Source organism: Jaculus jaculus, chromosome 1, assembly GCF_020740685.1.
Source record: "Jaculus jaculus isolate mJacJac1 chromosome 1, mJacJac1.mat.Y.cur, whole genome shotgun sequence".
In the NCBI taxonomy this organism is placed as follows: Eukaryota; Metazoa; Chordata; class Mammalia; order Rodentia; family Dipodidae; genus Jaculus; species Jaculus jaculus.
The window spans coordinates 129,979,889-129,993,538 of NC_059102.1; the positions used below are offsets into that span (position 1 = coordinate 129,979,889).

The 13,650-nt window shown below is 40.5% G+C and overlaps 1 protein-coding gene across 7 annotated transcripts in view; it reads left to right on the top strand.

The window, feature by feature from the left end:
* The window catches only part of Dennd1a (DENN domain containing 1A), a 573,141-nt gene that overhangs the window by 303,125 nt on the left and 256,366 nt on the right, over nt 1-13,650 (top strand). For 5 of the 7 annotated variants that reach the window (XM_045142267.1, XM_045142262.1, XM_004662787.2 and 2 more), the window contains one exon: nt 9,928-10,038. The exons of the other annotated variants lie outside the window; for them this stretch is intronic. In XM_045142267.1, the coding sequence (XP_044998202.1) occupies nt 9,928-10,038 (111 nt within the window). The remainder of the gene's footprint in view (nt 1-9,927; nt 10,039-13,650) is intronic. 7 annotated transcript variants of the gene reach the window in all.

Consider the following 13,650-nt stretch of genomic DNA (forward strand, 5'->3'; position numbering starts at 1 on the left):
GAACTTGATTGTAAGTTACATGAAAGTTTTCTTTTGTTGTTGTTGTTGTTGTTGTTTTTCAAGGTAGGGTCTCACTCTAGCCCAGGCTGACCTGGAATTCACTATGCAGTCCCAGGGTGGCCTTGAACTCATGGTGATCCTCCTACCTCTGCCTCCTGAGTGCTGGAATTAAAGATGTGCGCCACCACGCCCGGCTGAAAGTTTTAATCGTTTCTGATTTTTAATACCATAATTATTGAGATTAGAATGATCTAAGTGTCAGACTGGAGAGATGGCTCAGTGATTAAGGCTCTTGCCTGCAAAACCTAAAGAGCCAGGTTCAATTCACCAGTACCCATGTAAATCTAGATACACAAGGTGCTGCATTCATCTGAAGTTCATTTGCAGTGGCAGGAGGCCCTGGCATACACATTCTTTCCCTCCCCTGCACCTTTGTTTCTCTCTCTCTCTCTCTCTCTCTCTCTAATACATAAATAAATACATTTTAAAAAACAGCAATATCTAAGTGTCTTCTCCATAATCCCACTGCCAACTCTGTCTGCCCTGTTTGCCTCCTTTTCTGCCCCCACCATCTTTAAAATTTACATTCCCTCTGCTGGTTCTGCCACTAATGAACCAATTCTCTGTGTATGACCCATTGTCCCCTAAATCCTCCTTTGCAAACTGGTAGAAGGCTGGCCTTGTTTGTTTCTAAGCAGAATAGTAACACCAATCTGCCAGACTCCTAACATACACCATTCTATTTTAATCCCCGCAGCTACTCTGCAAGAGGTGGACGTGAGCCCCATTTTCATGCACAGAGCCCAGAGCTTACAGGCCTGCAGTTGCCAGCCTGAGGCCTGCCGGTCAGTGGGGTGTAGTGACCTGGGTTCCAAAGGTTTAGTTTCCATTATGCCCTCCTGCCCCCCTAGGGTTGACTTGTGATATTCATGAGATTAAAAAAAAGAAATAAAGAAAGAAATGATTTTTTATATCTGAAATACAAAACAAAGCAGGAAAGCTTTTCCTCTCAGGAGACTCAACTTTTGTGAGACCAATTTGTGTGGTTTTTGACATAGAATCACCATTGAGCTCCTAGCTATGTTGAAATTTGCATTTTAATCTCTTGGTGATTTTTCAAGGATTAATTTAAAATGACTAAATTGCTGCATTGCAAATTGAAACAAGCAATAACTATGGGGTTGTTAACTGATCCCGTCTGCTGTTGTGGAAAGAATGAGAGTCTTGAAGATAGCCAGACACTGAGTTTTACCAGTCTGGGGCCTTGGGCTACCTCCTTATCTTCCTGGAGCCTCAGCATCCTCAGCAAAGAAAGGAAAATATAAGGAGCCTGCCTGTAAAGTATTAAATGTCAGGTGCTAAGGACAACACTCACTGTCACAGCGACACTGCTCTCAGTAGTTCTTCTCTTTTCCTCCTTGTTTCAGCTTTCCTGGAATACTACCCCTGACTTCTCTTGAGATCTACTTTTAGCTGTGGTCTGGAAACAGTATTCCCCAGGGCCTGTCTTTTCTGAATGTGGGTTGACAGCCTTGGTTGTAAAAGATCAATCCTTTCCCTTTTGTAGGGTACGTTTCATAGAGCCACAAAAAAAAAGGCTTTTTTGTTTTGTTTTGTTTTGTTTTTGCTATCCTGAAATTTACTATGTAGTCTCAGGCTGGCCTCAACTTCACAGTGATCCTCCTACCTCTGCCTCCCTAGTGGTGGGGTTAAAAGCACTCTTTGCTGTCCCCATCAACACCAGAATTTCTACACCTTCCTGATGTGGCAAATAGAGTCCAGGGCTTCAGTACTTGTAATACAGGTGTTAGTGCAAGCATATATTAATATCTCCTCTAAGGGACAGTCTGAATAATTTAAGAGAAGAAGTAACTAAAAGGATACATCAAACTGGGCGTGGTGGCACACCCCTTTAATCCCAGCACTTGGGAGGCAGAGGTAGGAGGATCACCATGAGTTCGAGACCACCCTGAGACTACATAGTGAATTCCAGGATGGCCTGGGCTAGAGCGAGACCCTACCTCAAAAAAGAAAACAAAACAAAACAAAAAAAAGAGGATACCTCACCTTTGGGACATGTAAACCAATTGTATTATTACCATATAATCGAGTTAACTCTGAACAGCATCAGGGAAGGGTTGATGTAAGAAAATGGGAAGTAGCTGGTGTCTGTTGAATGTCCACTGTGGCTCAGTTCTGGTACCATGTGTCATACCATAAGTTCTTCATCCTAGGCCTGCCGTGAAGAGGAAGGGAAATCTGAAGATGTATTGTAACTTATCCAACCACTGAATATTAACACCAGGCTTTACAACATGGGGAGGTGTGATTGAAGCATGGGTGGGGGTGTGCTTCTGGGTCCAGGCTACGTGGCACCCTATACTCCCCTAAATCATTAGTGTATATTTTGTCATTAATTGTGTGAGTAGTTATTAATGCCATCTCTCCTTTCATAAGGATGAGGGTTCATCCCCATAGTTAACACTGTATATAGTTAATACTAGTTGCTTGACATCTAACTATTATGTGTGGAGGTATTTATGTATGTATGTTTGTTTGTTTGTTTGTTTGTATGTATGTAGGAATGAATGACTAACTCACCAACTGCACCTATCCCTAGGTGAAGGAAAAAGAATATCTCCTTCCAGCTGGCTTTTGGGCCAACTTGTTGACAATGAAAAATTAGGGTGGTTGGGGACGCATGCTTTTAATCCCAGCACTCTGGAGGCAGAGGTAGGAGAATTGAGGCCACCCTGAGATGACATAGTGAATTCCAGGTCAGCCTGAGCTAGTGTGAGACCCTGCCTCAAAACACCCAAAAGTAAATAAATAAATAAGGGTGGAAATTAATTCTTTTCACTTTTAGATCCTTGCTGAAGTTAATTCTCATTATTGTTACAATTTTTTGTAAAAATATTTTCTTGCTTTTTATTGAAAAACTACCACTATATAATTGCTCATCAGAGTTTTCTGTGTGGGAGTTAATTTTATGTAGTCAATAATTAAATGAGCATAAATCTTTATAAATTCTAAACAGTTGACCTGCATTCTAAAAATGTCACAGATCATGAGCAGATATATAGTAATGATTGTATTATAAACTAACTAGATAAGGGATTTTTTTATTTTTTAGTGTTCAGGTTTTGAAGTTTGCTTTTGATTAATGGATAATCATATAGACCTTCATTTGGAATATTAAACAAACTTGTCTTAATTATCTGGTCAGTGTCATGGCAAGTGGTTAATGATGCGGGGAAAGTGTTTAGAATGGAGAGTTATGTGTGACATTGCCCAGACTCTTCTTTGGTAGAAGATGTACCATGATATAGAAAAGATTTATGAAGTAATCATGACTTTAAAAAATAAACAAAGTTGAGATGGCAGTAGAAGTCCTATTATCAAGCCCTGAGATGATAGCTCATTGTTGCTCTGAAGAGTTGTCAGGTAATTGTTTACTCTAATGGTCTTTTAATTCACAGAGAGTGATAAAAGCTGACCTCAGGGTTACTCTGTTTTCCTTCCTATAACTTATTTCCGTGAGATTATGGGATTTCTTTTCACATAATTTTAAAACCCAGATTTATAATTCCCTTTTAAGAATCCAGTGCTACTAAGGCAGCTAAAAGCCTTCTTAAAGAACCACTTGAAGATTTATTTTATTTTGTTTTATTTTTGTATTATGAAAGTCAAGCATGGTAATGTATACCTATAGCCCCAGTTACTCAAGAGTCACAGGTAAGAGGATCTCTTGAGTCAGGATGTCCATACCAGCATGGGCAACATAGCAAGAGATATTCGTTCATCTTCATTCATTCGTCCTCCCTCCCTCCCTTTCTTCCTTCCTTCTTCCCTCCCTTCCTTCCGTTATTCTTTCTTTCCCTTTCTCTCCCTTTCCCTCTCCTTCTCTCCCCCCAGTCTTATCATAGTAAGATAATTTGAACAGGAGCTATTTCAGGACCTGAGGCCCATTGACAGAACCAAGTGTCTGGCCTAAGCAGCTGCCTCTACTCCAGTGCCATAAGTCTTATCCTGTGCACCATAGATGAAGTGAAGAGTCACAGAGACTAATCAAATGACAGACTGGGGCAGACTAGCATCTGCTGCAAAGGCTCCAAGGAGTACCCAGCTTAGAGTCGGTTCTTTGGTTTGAGGATTATCTCCTTTCCCTGTGGTATTGAACCTAAGACGCTTTCTCTCTAAGCCGTACTGTACCCCCTCCTGGCCTCAACCTGTCCAACCTCCCTCCCCCCCACCCCCGCTTCCTAACCTCAGGCGTGGATAACAGTGCACATGAAGTCCCCAGCCACCTGGATTGGTGCAGGCGCCAGCAGGGGAGGCTGGAAACAGCAGCTATTAGAAGGCCTCTCCTGGGAGGCCTAGGGTTCTGCCAGGTGCTGCTCTCCTCTTTGTTTAAGTGGAGATACAGTGGGTTTGTGTTGGGTGAGAACTTCACTGACATCTTTTTGTAGGGATGACAAACAGAAAGTAAGAGTTCAAGAAGCTTGTACAGCATGTACCTCTTCTGACATTCACCTTCTATGCTATCTAGTCCTACTTGGATTTTGAGTTCTGGACTTGCTGGGTCATAGGCTGCTGCCTAGCCCTGGGGCTATGGAGTAGAGGAGAGATGTTCATGATAATGGCCAGGCAAGAAAAAAATATCTTTAAGCCTAGAAACATTAGTGCTAAGTAAACCAAGATGTGAGAACAGAGCTTGGATAAAGTCTTCAGATCAAGGTTCTTTCCTCAGCAGGTGAATTACCTGGAAGTAAGGGCAGGGAATGAAGAGTTCGTACTTAGGCTTAGCTGTGGTGGTGTTACAGTGGTCCAAGATACTAGGCCGAGGATTAGGCAACAGAAACGGCATGTTTGGCGGGTATAATGAATGTTGAGAAGAAGGGTTTTTGCTGTCTTAAATGATAGACACTGGAAATGTATGGATGAGTGGGTAAGTATAGTACATAGAACCTTAGAAGTGTGGAAGTCATAAAGATTGTTCCTCCTCCCCTTAGAAGTCTGTTTCATTGTTTTGTCTGGGGATTCCAATTTAAGGCTGTCTTTCACATGTAATGTAAAGCTTTCCTCTGAGTTGATTGTTTGCTTGTGTCTTTTGATCTTTTCTTCCCTGGAAAATGGCAATAACCAGTTAATTGATCACCTCAGCTCCTATTTACCCACTTCTGTCCATCCTCCACAGTCCTCAGCAAGATCTTTCTGAAACACAAATGTGATCATGTTGTGATCCTTCAGTAGCTCCCTGTTACCTGTGGGGAAAAGGTGGGGAATGTCTAGATCCTCAGTACTGGAACATTGCTGTTCTGTCCCACTGCCCACCTTTTCCCTCTACTTAACCTGTTTAGAGATCTTTTCCCCTACCTTCCTCCCTCCCTCTCTTTGTCTCTGATTGGGATATACTTCTCTCCTGCCTACACTGTCCACTGAGCTGGCCTCCACTGGGTGACCCAGAGCAAGTATCTCCTCTTCTGTGAGTCCTCCCATCCTTCCTCCACCTGTCCAGCAGAATCAAGTCCACTTGCACCTCTGCCATTCCTGGAGTGTGGCCTTGAGTATGGTGCTTCACATTCTGAATTTAGGAATCTGATGTTCCTCCCACTCCCAGACTTAGTTCATATAAAATGGAGTTCCCATATGGTTTATCTTTGTAGACTTAGATCCTGGGATGGCTATAGGCACATAGGAAGAATTGCTGTGTTTGTTGATTATCTGGCTATAGGAGACATAAGTGAGAAGTTATGGGCTTAAGCCTTAAGGGATACAATGGGAGAGATTCGCATGTCTTTTGTGTTCTATAAATACAGTAGGACCATGTATCCTGGCTACAGTTTTTTGGGGGGATTGTTTGTTTTTTGGTTTTTTGAGGTAGGGTCTCACTCTAGTCCAGGCTGAACTGGAATTCACTCTATCCTCTCAGAGTGACCTCGAACTTGCAGCGATCCTCCTACTTGTGCCTCCCAAGTACTGAGATTAAAGGCATGAGCCACGACACCCAGCTCTGGCTGAAGTTTTGATGGAAGAAAGCTTGCTGTGGAGACCCTCTGCTCTCCTGCACTCTGATCTTCCCATGGGAGAAAGAGGATGTACCTGTTTGAAGACCTGGGTCTGGATATCCTCTGCCACCTGCCAATGCCCAAAGGAACAAACCACCACTTCATCAGTGTCATATCAGGCACCTCTAAAAGCCACTCTCTTTCCCCTCATTCTCAGCCCCAGCTATATTATTTGACTCTAGTCCCCAGTGTTAGTTCTTTTGGTCAGCTCTTTATATCAGGCCAGGTCTTTGGAAGCCAGGTACCATGTCCCTCCACATATACTACACTGTCCCTCTGCTGGGCTGTGCTCCTCCTGTGCCTGCTCAAGCCAGAGCTGGGGGCAGCAATCTTCAGTCAGCTGCTTCCACACACAAACTCATTCTTTCACCAAACTGCTAGATGTTGGGATATGTAATTTACCCAGAGCGACTGAGCCTGATAGGGAACCATACATAAACCTGAGTTACATCTATCAAAGTTTTTTTAAGTTAAAAAAAATGACTGAAAAGGAGAGGGAGAAGGACAGGACATGTGACATGAAAGCAAAAAGCAGAGGCAGATCCAAGAGGGCAGAGGGAGAGATAAAAAGGGAAGAAAATCAGCTAAAATAATTTTTTTTTAAATGCCATATTGATACCTAATACTTTGATAATTTCAAAAATATTTTTAAATTAAAATATATACTGAAAAAGTATAAGAGGTATGGGGAGATATGCTCAAAAATACATTATATACTTGTGTGATCATGTTCTGAAGAAATACGTTTCTATATACAATAAACATGCCAATAAAAATGTGCAAAAAAAAAAAAAACCACCAACAACTGAGTTACTAGAAGATCAAAATGTATTGCCATGGAAACACAAAGGGGATTGTAGCAGATAAGGTGTCCAGGAAGCCTTCTAGGAGGAGGTAACACTGGGGTTTTCTCCTAGCAAGTTAATGGATATTTTCAGGGCAGAGAGGGTGTTCTGGGAGGAGCAAAGTGCAGAAGTTAAGGCCTGGGGGTAGAAAAGGACAGGGCAAGGCTGAGAATTTGGGGTTTGCCCTTGGCTAAAGCTACTGGGTACATAACTGCAGCAGAAGGGATATCCCTGTGTTCAGGGACCTTCTCTGAGTCCAGGCTTGGTGGAACTGCAAGTGTGCCAGGGCTGCCCTCAGCCCCAAGGTGATTCCTGGCCCAGAAGCTCCTAGGCTGGGGCTGTTGGCAGTCCCACCCACTCTGGCGGGTGGCATCCCAGAAGGAAAGAGGCAGGGGAGGAAGCAGATAAGAAAGACAGCTTCTGTTTAGACACAAATATCTTGGTAATCAGCACAGATGGGATGAGAAATACCAAAAAAAGTACATGACAGTTTAGAAAGAATTTGGCTAAATGTTACATATTTTTAGCATACCTGTGTGAAGTTTTTGGAACAGGCACCTGAGTGCCTTAGATACTGACTGGAGAGTGGGGTCCTGACTCAGTCAAGTGGTGTTTTTATTTCAGAAGCACTCCCTTCCCCATCCACAAAAGTATCCTTACGATTTTTTTTTTCTTGCCACCAAAATAAGGCACAGGATTTGTCTCTGACGCTGTGTCTCCCTATTTGGACGGCAAGCTGTGTAACATATTTCTCCCCAGCGTGAAGCTTCTTGGCAGACTCTTGAGGCCACGTTTTGGTGGCTTCAGAGTTATCTTTGGATCTGTCAAAAGTGCTAATGGGCTTTCTGGCCTTCTTTAAGCTCCTCGTTTCTATTTTCTTTGTACTTCCATCCTCTCCTAAAAGAAAAATTCATGTAATTCATCAGCAGTTAAGCTTTTACTAAAATGCTCAGCTAAGGGCCTTGTATTTTTGTTTGTGAGAATTACTGTGCCATGTCACTGTCTCTGGAACAAACCCGCCCTGACATCATTAACTGGGCACTCCTGAGCCCACCAGGCAGGAGAAACAGTCCTTGACTAATTCTGTATGCCCCATGTGTTTGTTTTGAGTTGGTTTGCATGGAGTTGAGAGGTGAGTTGGTGTGGAGTTAGCAGGTATGTTTTGGATTCTGGAAACCTGGTTAGGAACCTTGGCTCTTTCTAGCCCAGTGACTTTTAGAAGTCAACTGAGCCTACCTGACACTTAGAAAACAATTGAGCCTTCCTCATCTACAGATGTGGACATGGGGATGCCTACCCAATGGTTATTAGGAAGCTTAGAGAAGGCAGAAATAAAGCTGTCATGTCCTGGCCTATAAGGACACCTCAGAAAATTAGGTAACAATATTTAAAAGAAAAGTAAACCCTCCTTCCTTACACATACTTTGATCTTATTTTACTCTTACATATAATACTTTTTTTTTATAGTTTAGGGTGTTATAAAAATAGTCCAAGATTGAATCTTGTGTTATATTTTTACTATGTAACCTTTGTCAAACTACATTAACTTCCTGTGCTCTGTTTTTTATCTTTAGAGATAGTAACACCTAGTTTAAGGAATGGTTTTCAGATTGAATGAAGTGACATATAATGGCTTTTGTGTGACAGATGTTGAGAGGTATTAGAAACAGTGTAAGGCAGGTGAAAGTATAGTCAAGATTGACCCTATTAGTTACTGTACTCCTCTCTGAATTAATTTCACTGTATATATTGAAAAGAAAAATACCCAGTTAATATTTTGTTACTGTTTTCCCATTAACTTTTTGGAGGAATGCGTAAGATTCCATATACAAAGTGCCTAGTACAATACCTGGAGCTTGATAAGTAGTCAGTGTATAGAGCTATTAGCTTGTTCACTCTTTATTTATAAAGGTTGAAGTTTAACCAGTACTGTGGTCCAACAATAATAAATGATAAGTTTCCATTCTTATTCCCAACTCATAATATTGTCAAAAAGCACTTTATGCTATTTTGCATATAAATTCTACCTGTTTAACTTCAATTTATGGGTTATAGGTTCTTAATTATGATAAACTACCACCCCTTGGCAGTAGCATCCCTTCCCTCTCATTGCCTTTCATTTGCAGCTATAGTACACAGCATTGAAAACCTCTGATGTTTAAGAAATTAGCATATTCATGTATGTTATTAAAGTCAGGTGGGTACAAAAAGGGTTGTAGAAATGAAACACATTCCATTGTGTCCTGAAGTCTGAAGAGTACTGATCTGTAGCACTGATGAAATGAATGAAGCCCATGTTACAGAGAGAAGCTAGTTAAGCACTGCTTTGGCACAGCTTGCTACTGTTTGTCTCCAGTTTTTTTGTTTCTTTTTGAGTGAGATATTTGGAAATTGTAAGTGTTTGAAATTGTTTTAATTCTAGCTGTGCTGTTTGGAGAAGGTATACTATGAGAAGGGGAATACCAGCCGTGAGGCTAGGACAGGTGCATGTTGTGGCCTTCACTGCTAGGGTCTGCTGGATAGAAACAGGCCCTAAACCAGAAGCCTGTTGGTCTCTGGGTTCTACTTTTGCTAAGGTGTATGGCACAGTGCTGTGGGAAGGGTTTCAGGCCTTGGGTCCAAAGTTCTAAGCAGTCCTTTCTTCATTGCTTATTAGACCATTTGATCTTGGAAAATCTCTCTGAGCCTGGCTTCCTCATTGTGGGATTGCAGAATTCCTATGACACTCATCTCTCAGACTGACGTGGAACACAAACAACGTTGTGTACGACCTTGTGTTGAAAACTGTAATCACCACACAAAGATTCAGTGGCTCAGGCTGCTCATGTCCTCGGCCTCTTTGAACTTGTATATCATGATTTCATACGTGAGTGTGATTTGCTCTCCCAGGTAGAAAGAATAGGACAGGGGCACAAGAGAGGGTGCTTCCTGATTATTTTCTGTTGCTCATGCTTTTATTTGATACTAAGAACCAGCCAGATAAACCACAAACCTTGCTTGCTTCTTCCTCCTAGAGAAATCTGACAGAATATTTTGTGGCTGTGGATGTAAACAACATGTTGCATCTGTACGCCAGCATGCTGTATGAGCGCCGCATCCTCATCATCTGCAGCAAGCTCAGCACGGTAGGTAGACGTCTCAAGATGCACTTCTCAGTGACTTAATTTTAATTGAAAGATGTATCAGCAAGATTTAAAAAATTTTAGAAAAATGAATCAGCCACATTCCCCTCATATGGTAATACATCATTTTCATTAATTATTCATGTTCCTCTACAGTGTCAAAGCTCATTTCATTTATTTCTAGTCTAATAATCAATTATAAATAGTTTATCTTTTGACTGTGTGTTATGAACATTGTGCCTGTCTCCACATAAGCTTATTTTTGTCATTTTTAAAAATGTCTACGCTATATTCCATGTATCAGTATGTCAGAATTTACTAATTTTTTTTCTCCTGAAGGTCATTAGGGTTGTCTGTAGACTAAACTTTGAGTAAATAATACTGCTGTGAACATCTTTCAGCTTTTTTTAACTGGTATACTTCATACTCTAAGCAATGGAACCTCCAGGTCAAAGGATTGATAAGCACTAGGAATTGGGAGCTGCCAGATTGCATCCCCAACAAGCTATGCTTTCCCAAGAGGGCTGGTGGCTGCACACAAGGGTGCCATTCTACAGTGGCCTCACCAGAATTCTGTGTGCACTGCATTTCCATTTTATGATAAAGTGGGTAGAAAATGCTATGTTACGCTTGCTTTTAAAAATTTTTTAAAATATTGTATTTATTTGTTTGAAAGAGAGAGGGAAAGCAGATAGGAAGAAGGGGTGCTCCAGGTCCTACAGTCACTGCAAAAGAACTTCCGACTCATGTACTACCTTGTGCATCTGGCTTATGTGGGTCCTGGGGAATCAAACCTAGGTCCTTTGGCTTTGCAGATAAACTCCTTAGATACTAAACAATATCTCCATCCCACACTTGCTTTTATTTTTATTTATTTGATCAGAGGTAACTGAGTGGTTTTCCAGGAGCTTATTTCCTATGTATAGTTTGTTAATATTTTCTCCCATTAAACTTAAAGGGGTTTTAGTGGTTTGGCTTTCATGTAGCCCACTCCCAGCTCACTATGTAACCAAGGGTAACTTTAAACTCCTATGCCTCCTGCTTCTACTGCTGCCCACTCAGGTTCTGGGATTACAGGTAAGTGCCACCATGCTCAGTTTTATCTGGTTCCTGAGATTGAACTCAGGGCTTGGTACATGCTAGGCAACCAATTACCAACTGAGCAACACCGCAGAGTTTTGTTTTTGTTTTTGTTTTGTTTTGGATAGGGTGCTGCTTTGTAGTCTAAGCTACCTTTGAAATCACTGTATAGCTCAGGCTGGTCTCAAACTCATGACAATCCCCTGTTCAAGTTCTGGGTTTGCAGGTATCTACTACCATGCCTGCTTGATGTTTTTCTTATAAGTTAGGATGAGCTGTTTATGTATTGAACTAACTTGTATATGTACAACATAAAGATCATGTGTTGTTCCTTGAGCCTCGTCTACCTTTTGTGAAGCAGTATCTCTCACTGCCTTGAAGCTCACTAAGTAGACTAGACAGGCTAGCCAGTGGGCCCCAGCTCTGGGGTTATAGTTTTATGCCACTATGCCTCACATTTTTTTATATAGGGGCTGGGGATTGGACACAGGTCCTTAAGTCTATAAGACAAACATTTTACTGACTAAAATACCTCCTTAATTCCCCCTCCATTTAAAAAAAAGTTTTTATTTGTTAAATTGAGAGAGAAAGAATGAGCATACCAGGCAAGGCCTCCCACCACTGCAGATGTACTCCATATGCATGTGGTACCTTTTATATATGGCTCCACGTGGGTATGGAGTTGTCAGGTTGTGCAAGCAAGGACCTTTTACTACTAAGCAGTCTCTCCAGCCCACTCCTTTACTCTTTGATACTGGGTCTCTAACAACCCAGGATGATCTCAAGCTTTCTATATAGCCAACGCCAGTAAGAGTCTCAGTGTGGGGGGAAAAAAAAAAAGGTGGCCAGAGTCTGAAGAAAGGCACCCAAGTGTGGCCTGTGGCTTCTACATGCACTTGCACACACTGCACACACATGCACATATACTCAGGAATATATACACATGTACACATAAAAATAACAACTTACAGTCTATTCAGCTTCTTTGTTTTTCATTTTATTTTACATGTTTTGCATGTGTGGTTCACAATCTTAGGGAATGAGCACCCAGATTGAGGTTCAGAATGGGAATATTGCCAACTAGATTTATCATTGCTTTTTTATGTGGCTGAATTTGGAACGAAGGCACATTTGAAAGAGTCTAACCCAGAACCAGTTTCTTTTGACTTAGGTTATAAAACTTTATTCAAACAGAAATCATCTCAGCAAAATTGAGTTTCTTGTAATTTATTCATGATATTTTTTAAACTCTTGTCATGTGCCACTCACGGTCTTAAGCATTTTGCATATATTACTCATTTAATCCTCACTGTAACAGCTTTAGTGGGTTTTGTTGTTACTTCCATCTTACAGATAAGAAATGATGTACCTTCTGTGTAATTTTGTTCACATAAATGTAGTGGATTAAACACATGAAGTTATTTCTGCTCTTTTCCTAAACTGAAATGAAATAAAGGAATAAATTATAAGGAGCAGATGCAGCAGAAAATTTAACACACAGCAAGAAAATACTGTTATCAACTTTATGCTAGTATTTGGAAACTAAGATATAATCAGCATTAAAAAGATAATTTACCAAAATTGACTCATAAGGAAATAGAAAAGTCAAATAGCTCATATAATTTGTAGAAATTGATTCAATACTGTAAAATATTTTCCCAGGTAAAACATGTTCCCTACATGGATTTATAGATATGTTTTATAAAATATTTTAAGGAAAAGATAATTTAAATTTTAGGAAAATTCCTTGAGTTTAAAATTTTTATACCCCAACTTTTGCATAATTGCTTGTGTAATCTTAACATTCAGCCACACAGGTAGGATATAAGAAAAAGATATACTAGCCAACATCACTCAGTATTATAGGCTTTAAAATCTTACACAAATGCTAAGCAAATACTTTTCATACTCATTAAATCAGATTGATTCTAGAAATGTAAGTTTGATGTTTCCATGAATAAACTTACACATTAACAAGTGAAAATAAAGACTCATGGTCACCAACAGATGAAGAAAAAAAACATGACTATGTTCATGAATAGGCAGGCTAAGTATCTTGAAGGTATCATTCCACTCAAATAATCAATAGATTAAATACAATTCCATTAAAAGTACTAATAGGGTTTTACATACTACCTGGCAGGCTGATGTCATAATGAACCTGGAAAAGGTAAAGAAATAGTGAAGAAAAAGAATGGGTTGTAATAGCTTGCTTTACTAGATAATAAAATTTTCTGTAAAGCTGTAGTAATGAATGTGCATTGTGAGCACATAGGAAAACTGCTGTAGCAGGATGGGACTGTCCAGAAATAGCTTATATTGCTGGGCACTTTATAAACAACAGAGGAAACCCTGATGTCTCTGTAGAGGATGGACAGACTTTGGTCTTGGCTGTCCACAGGCAGAAGAAAAAGAAGACAGTTTTTATCTTACTCATACAAAACTAATTCTGTATGGATCAAAGTTCAAATGTGAAAGAATCTATTGCCTCCTGCCTACTAAGCAAACTCCCTGCCATTAAGCTACATACACCAC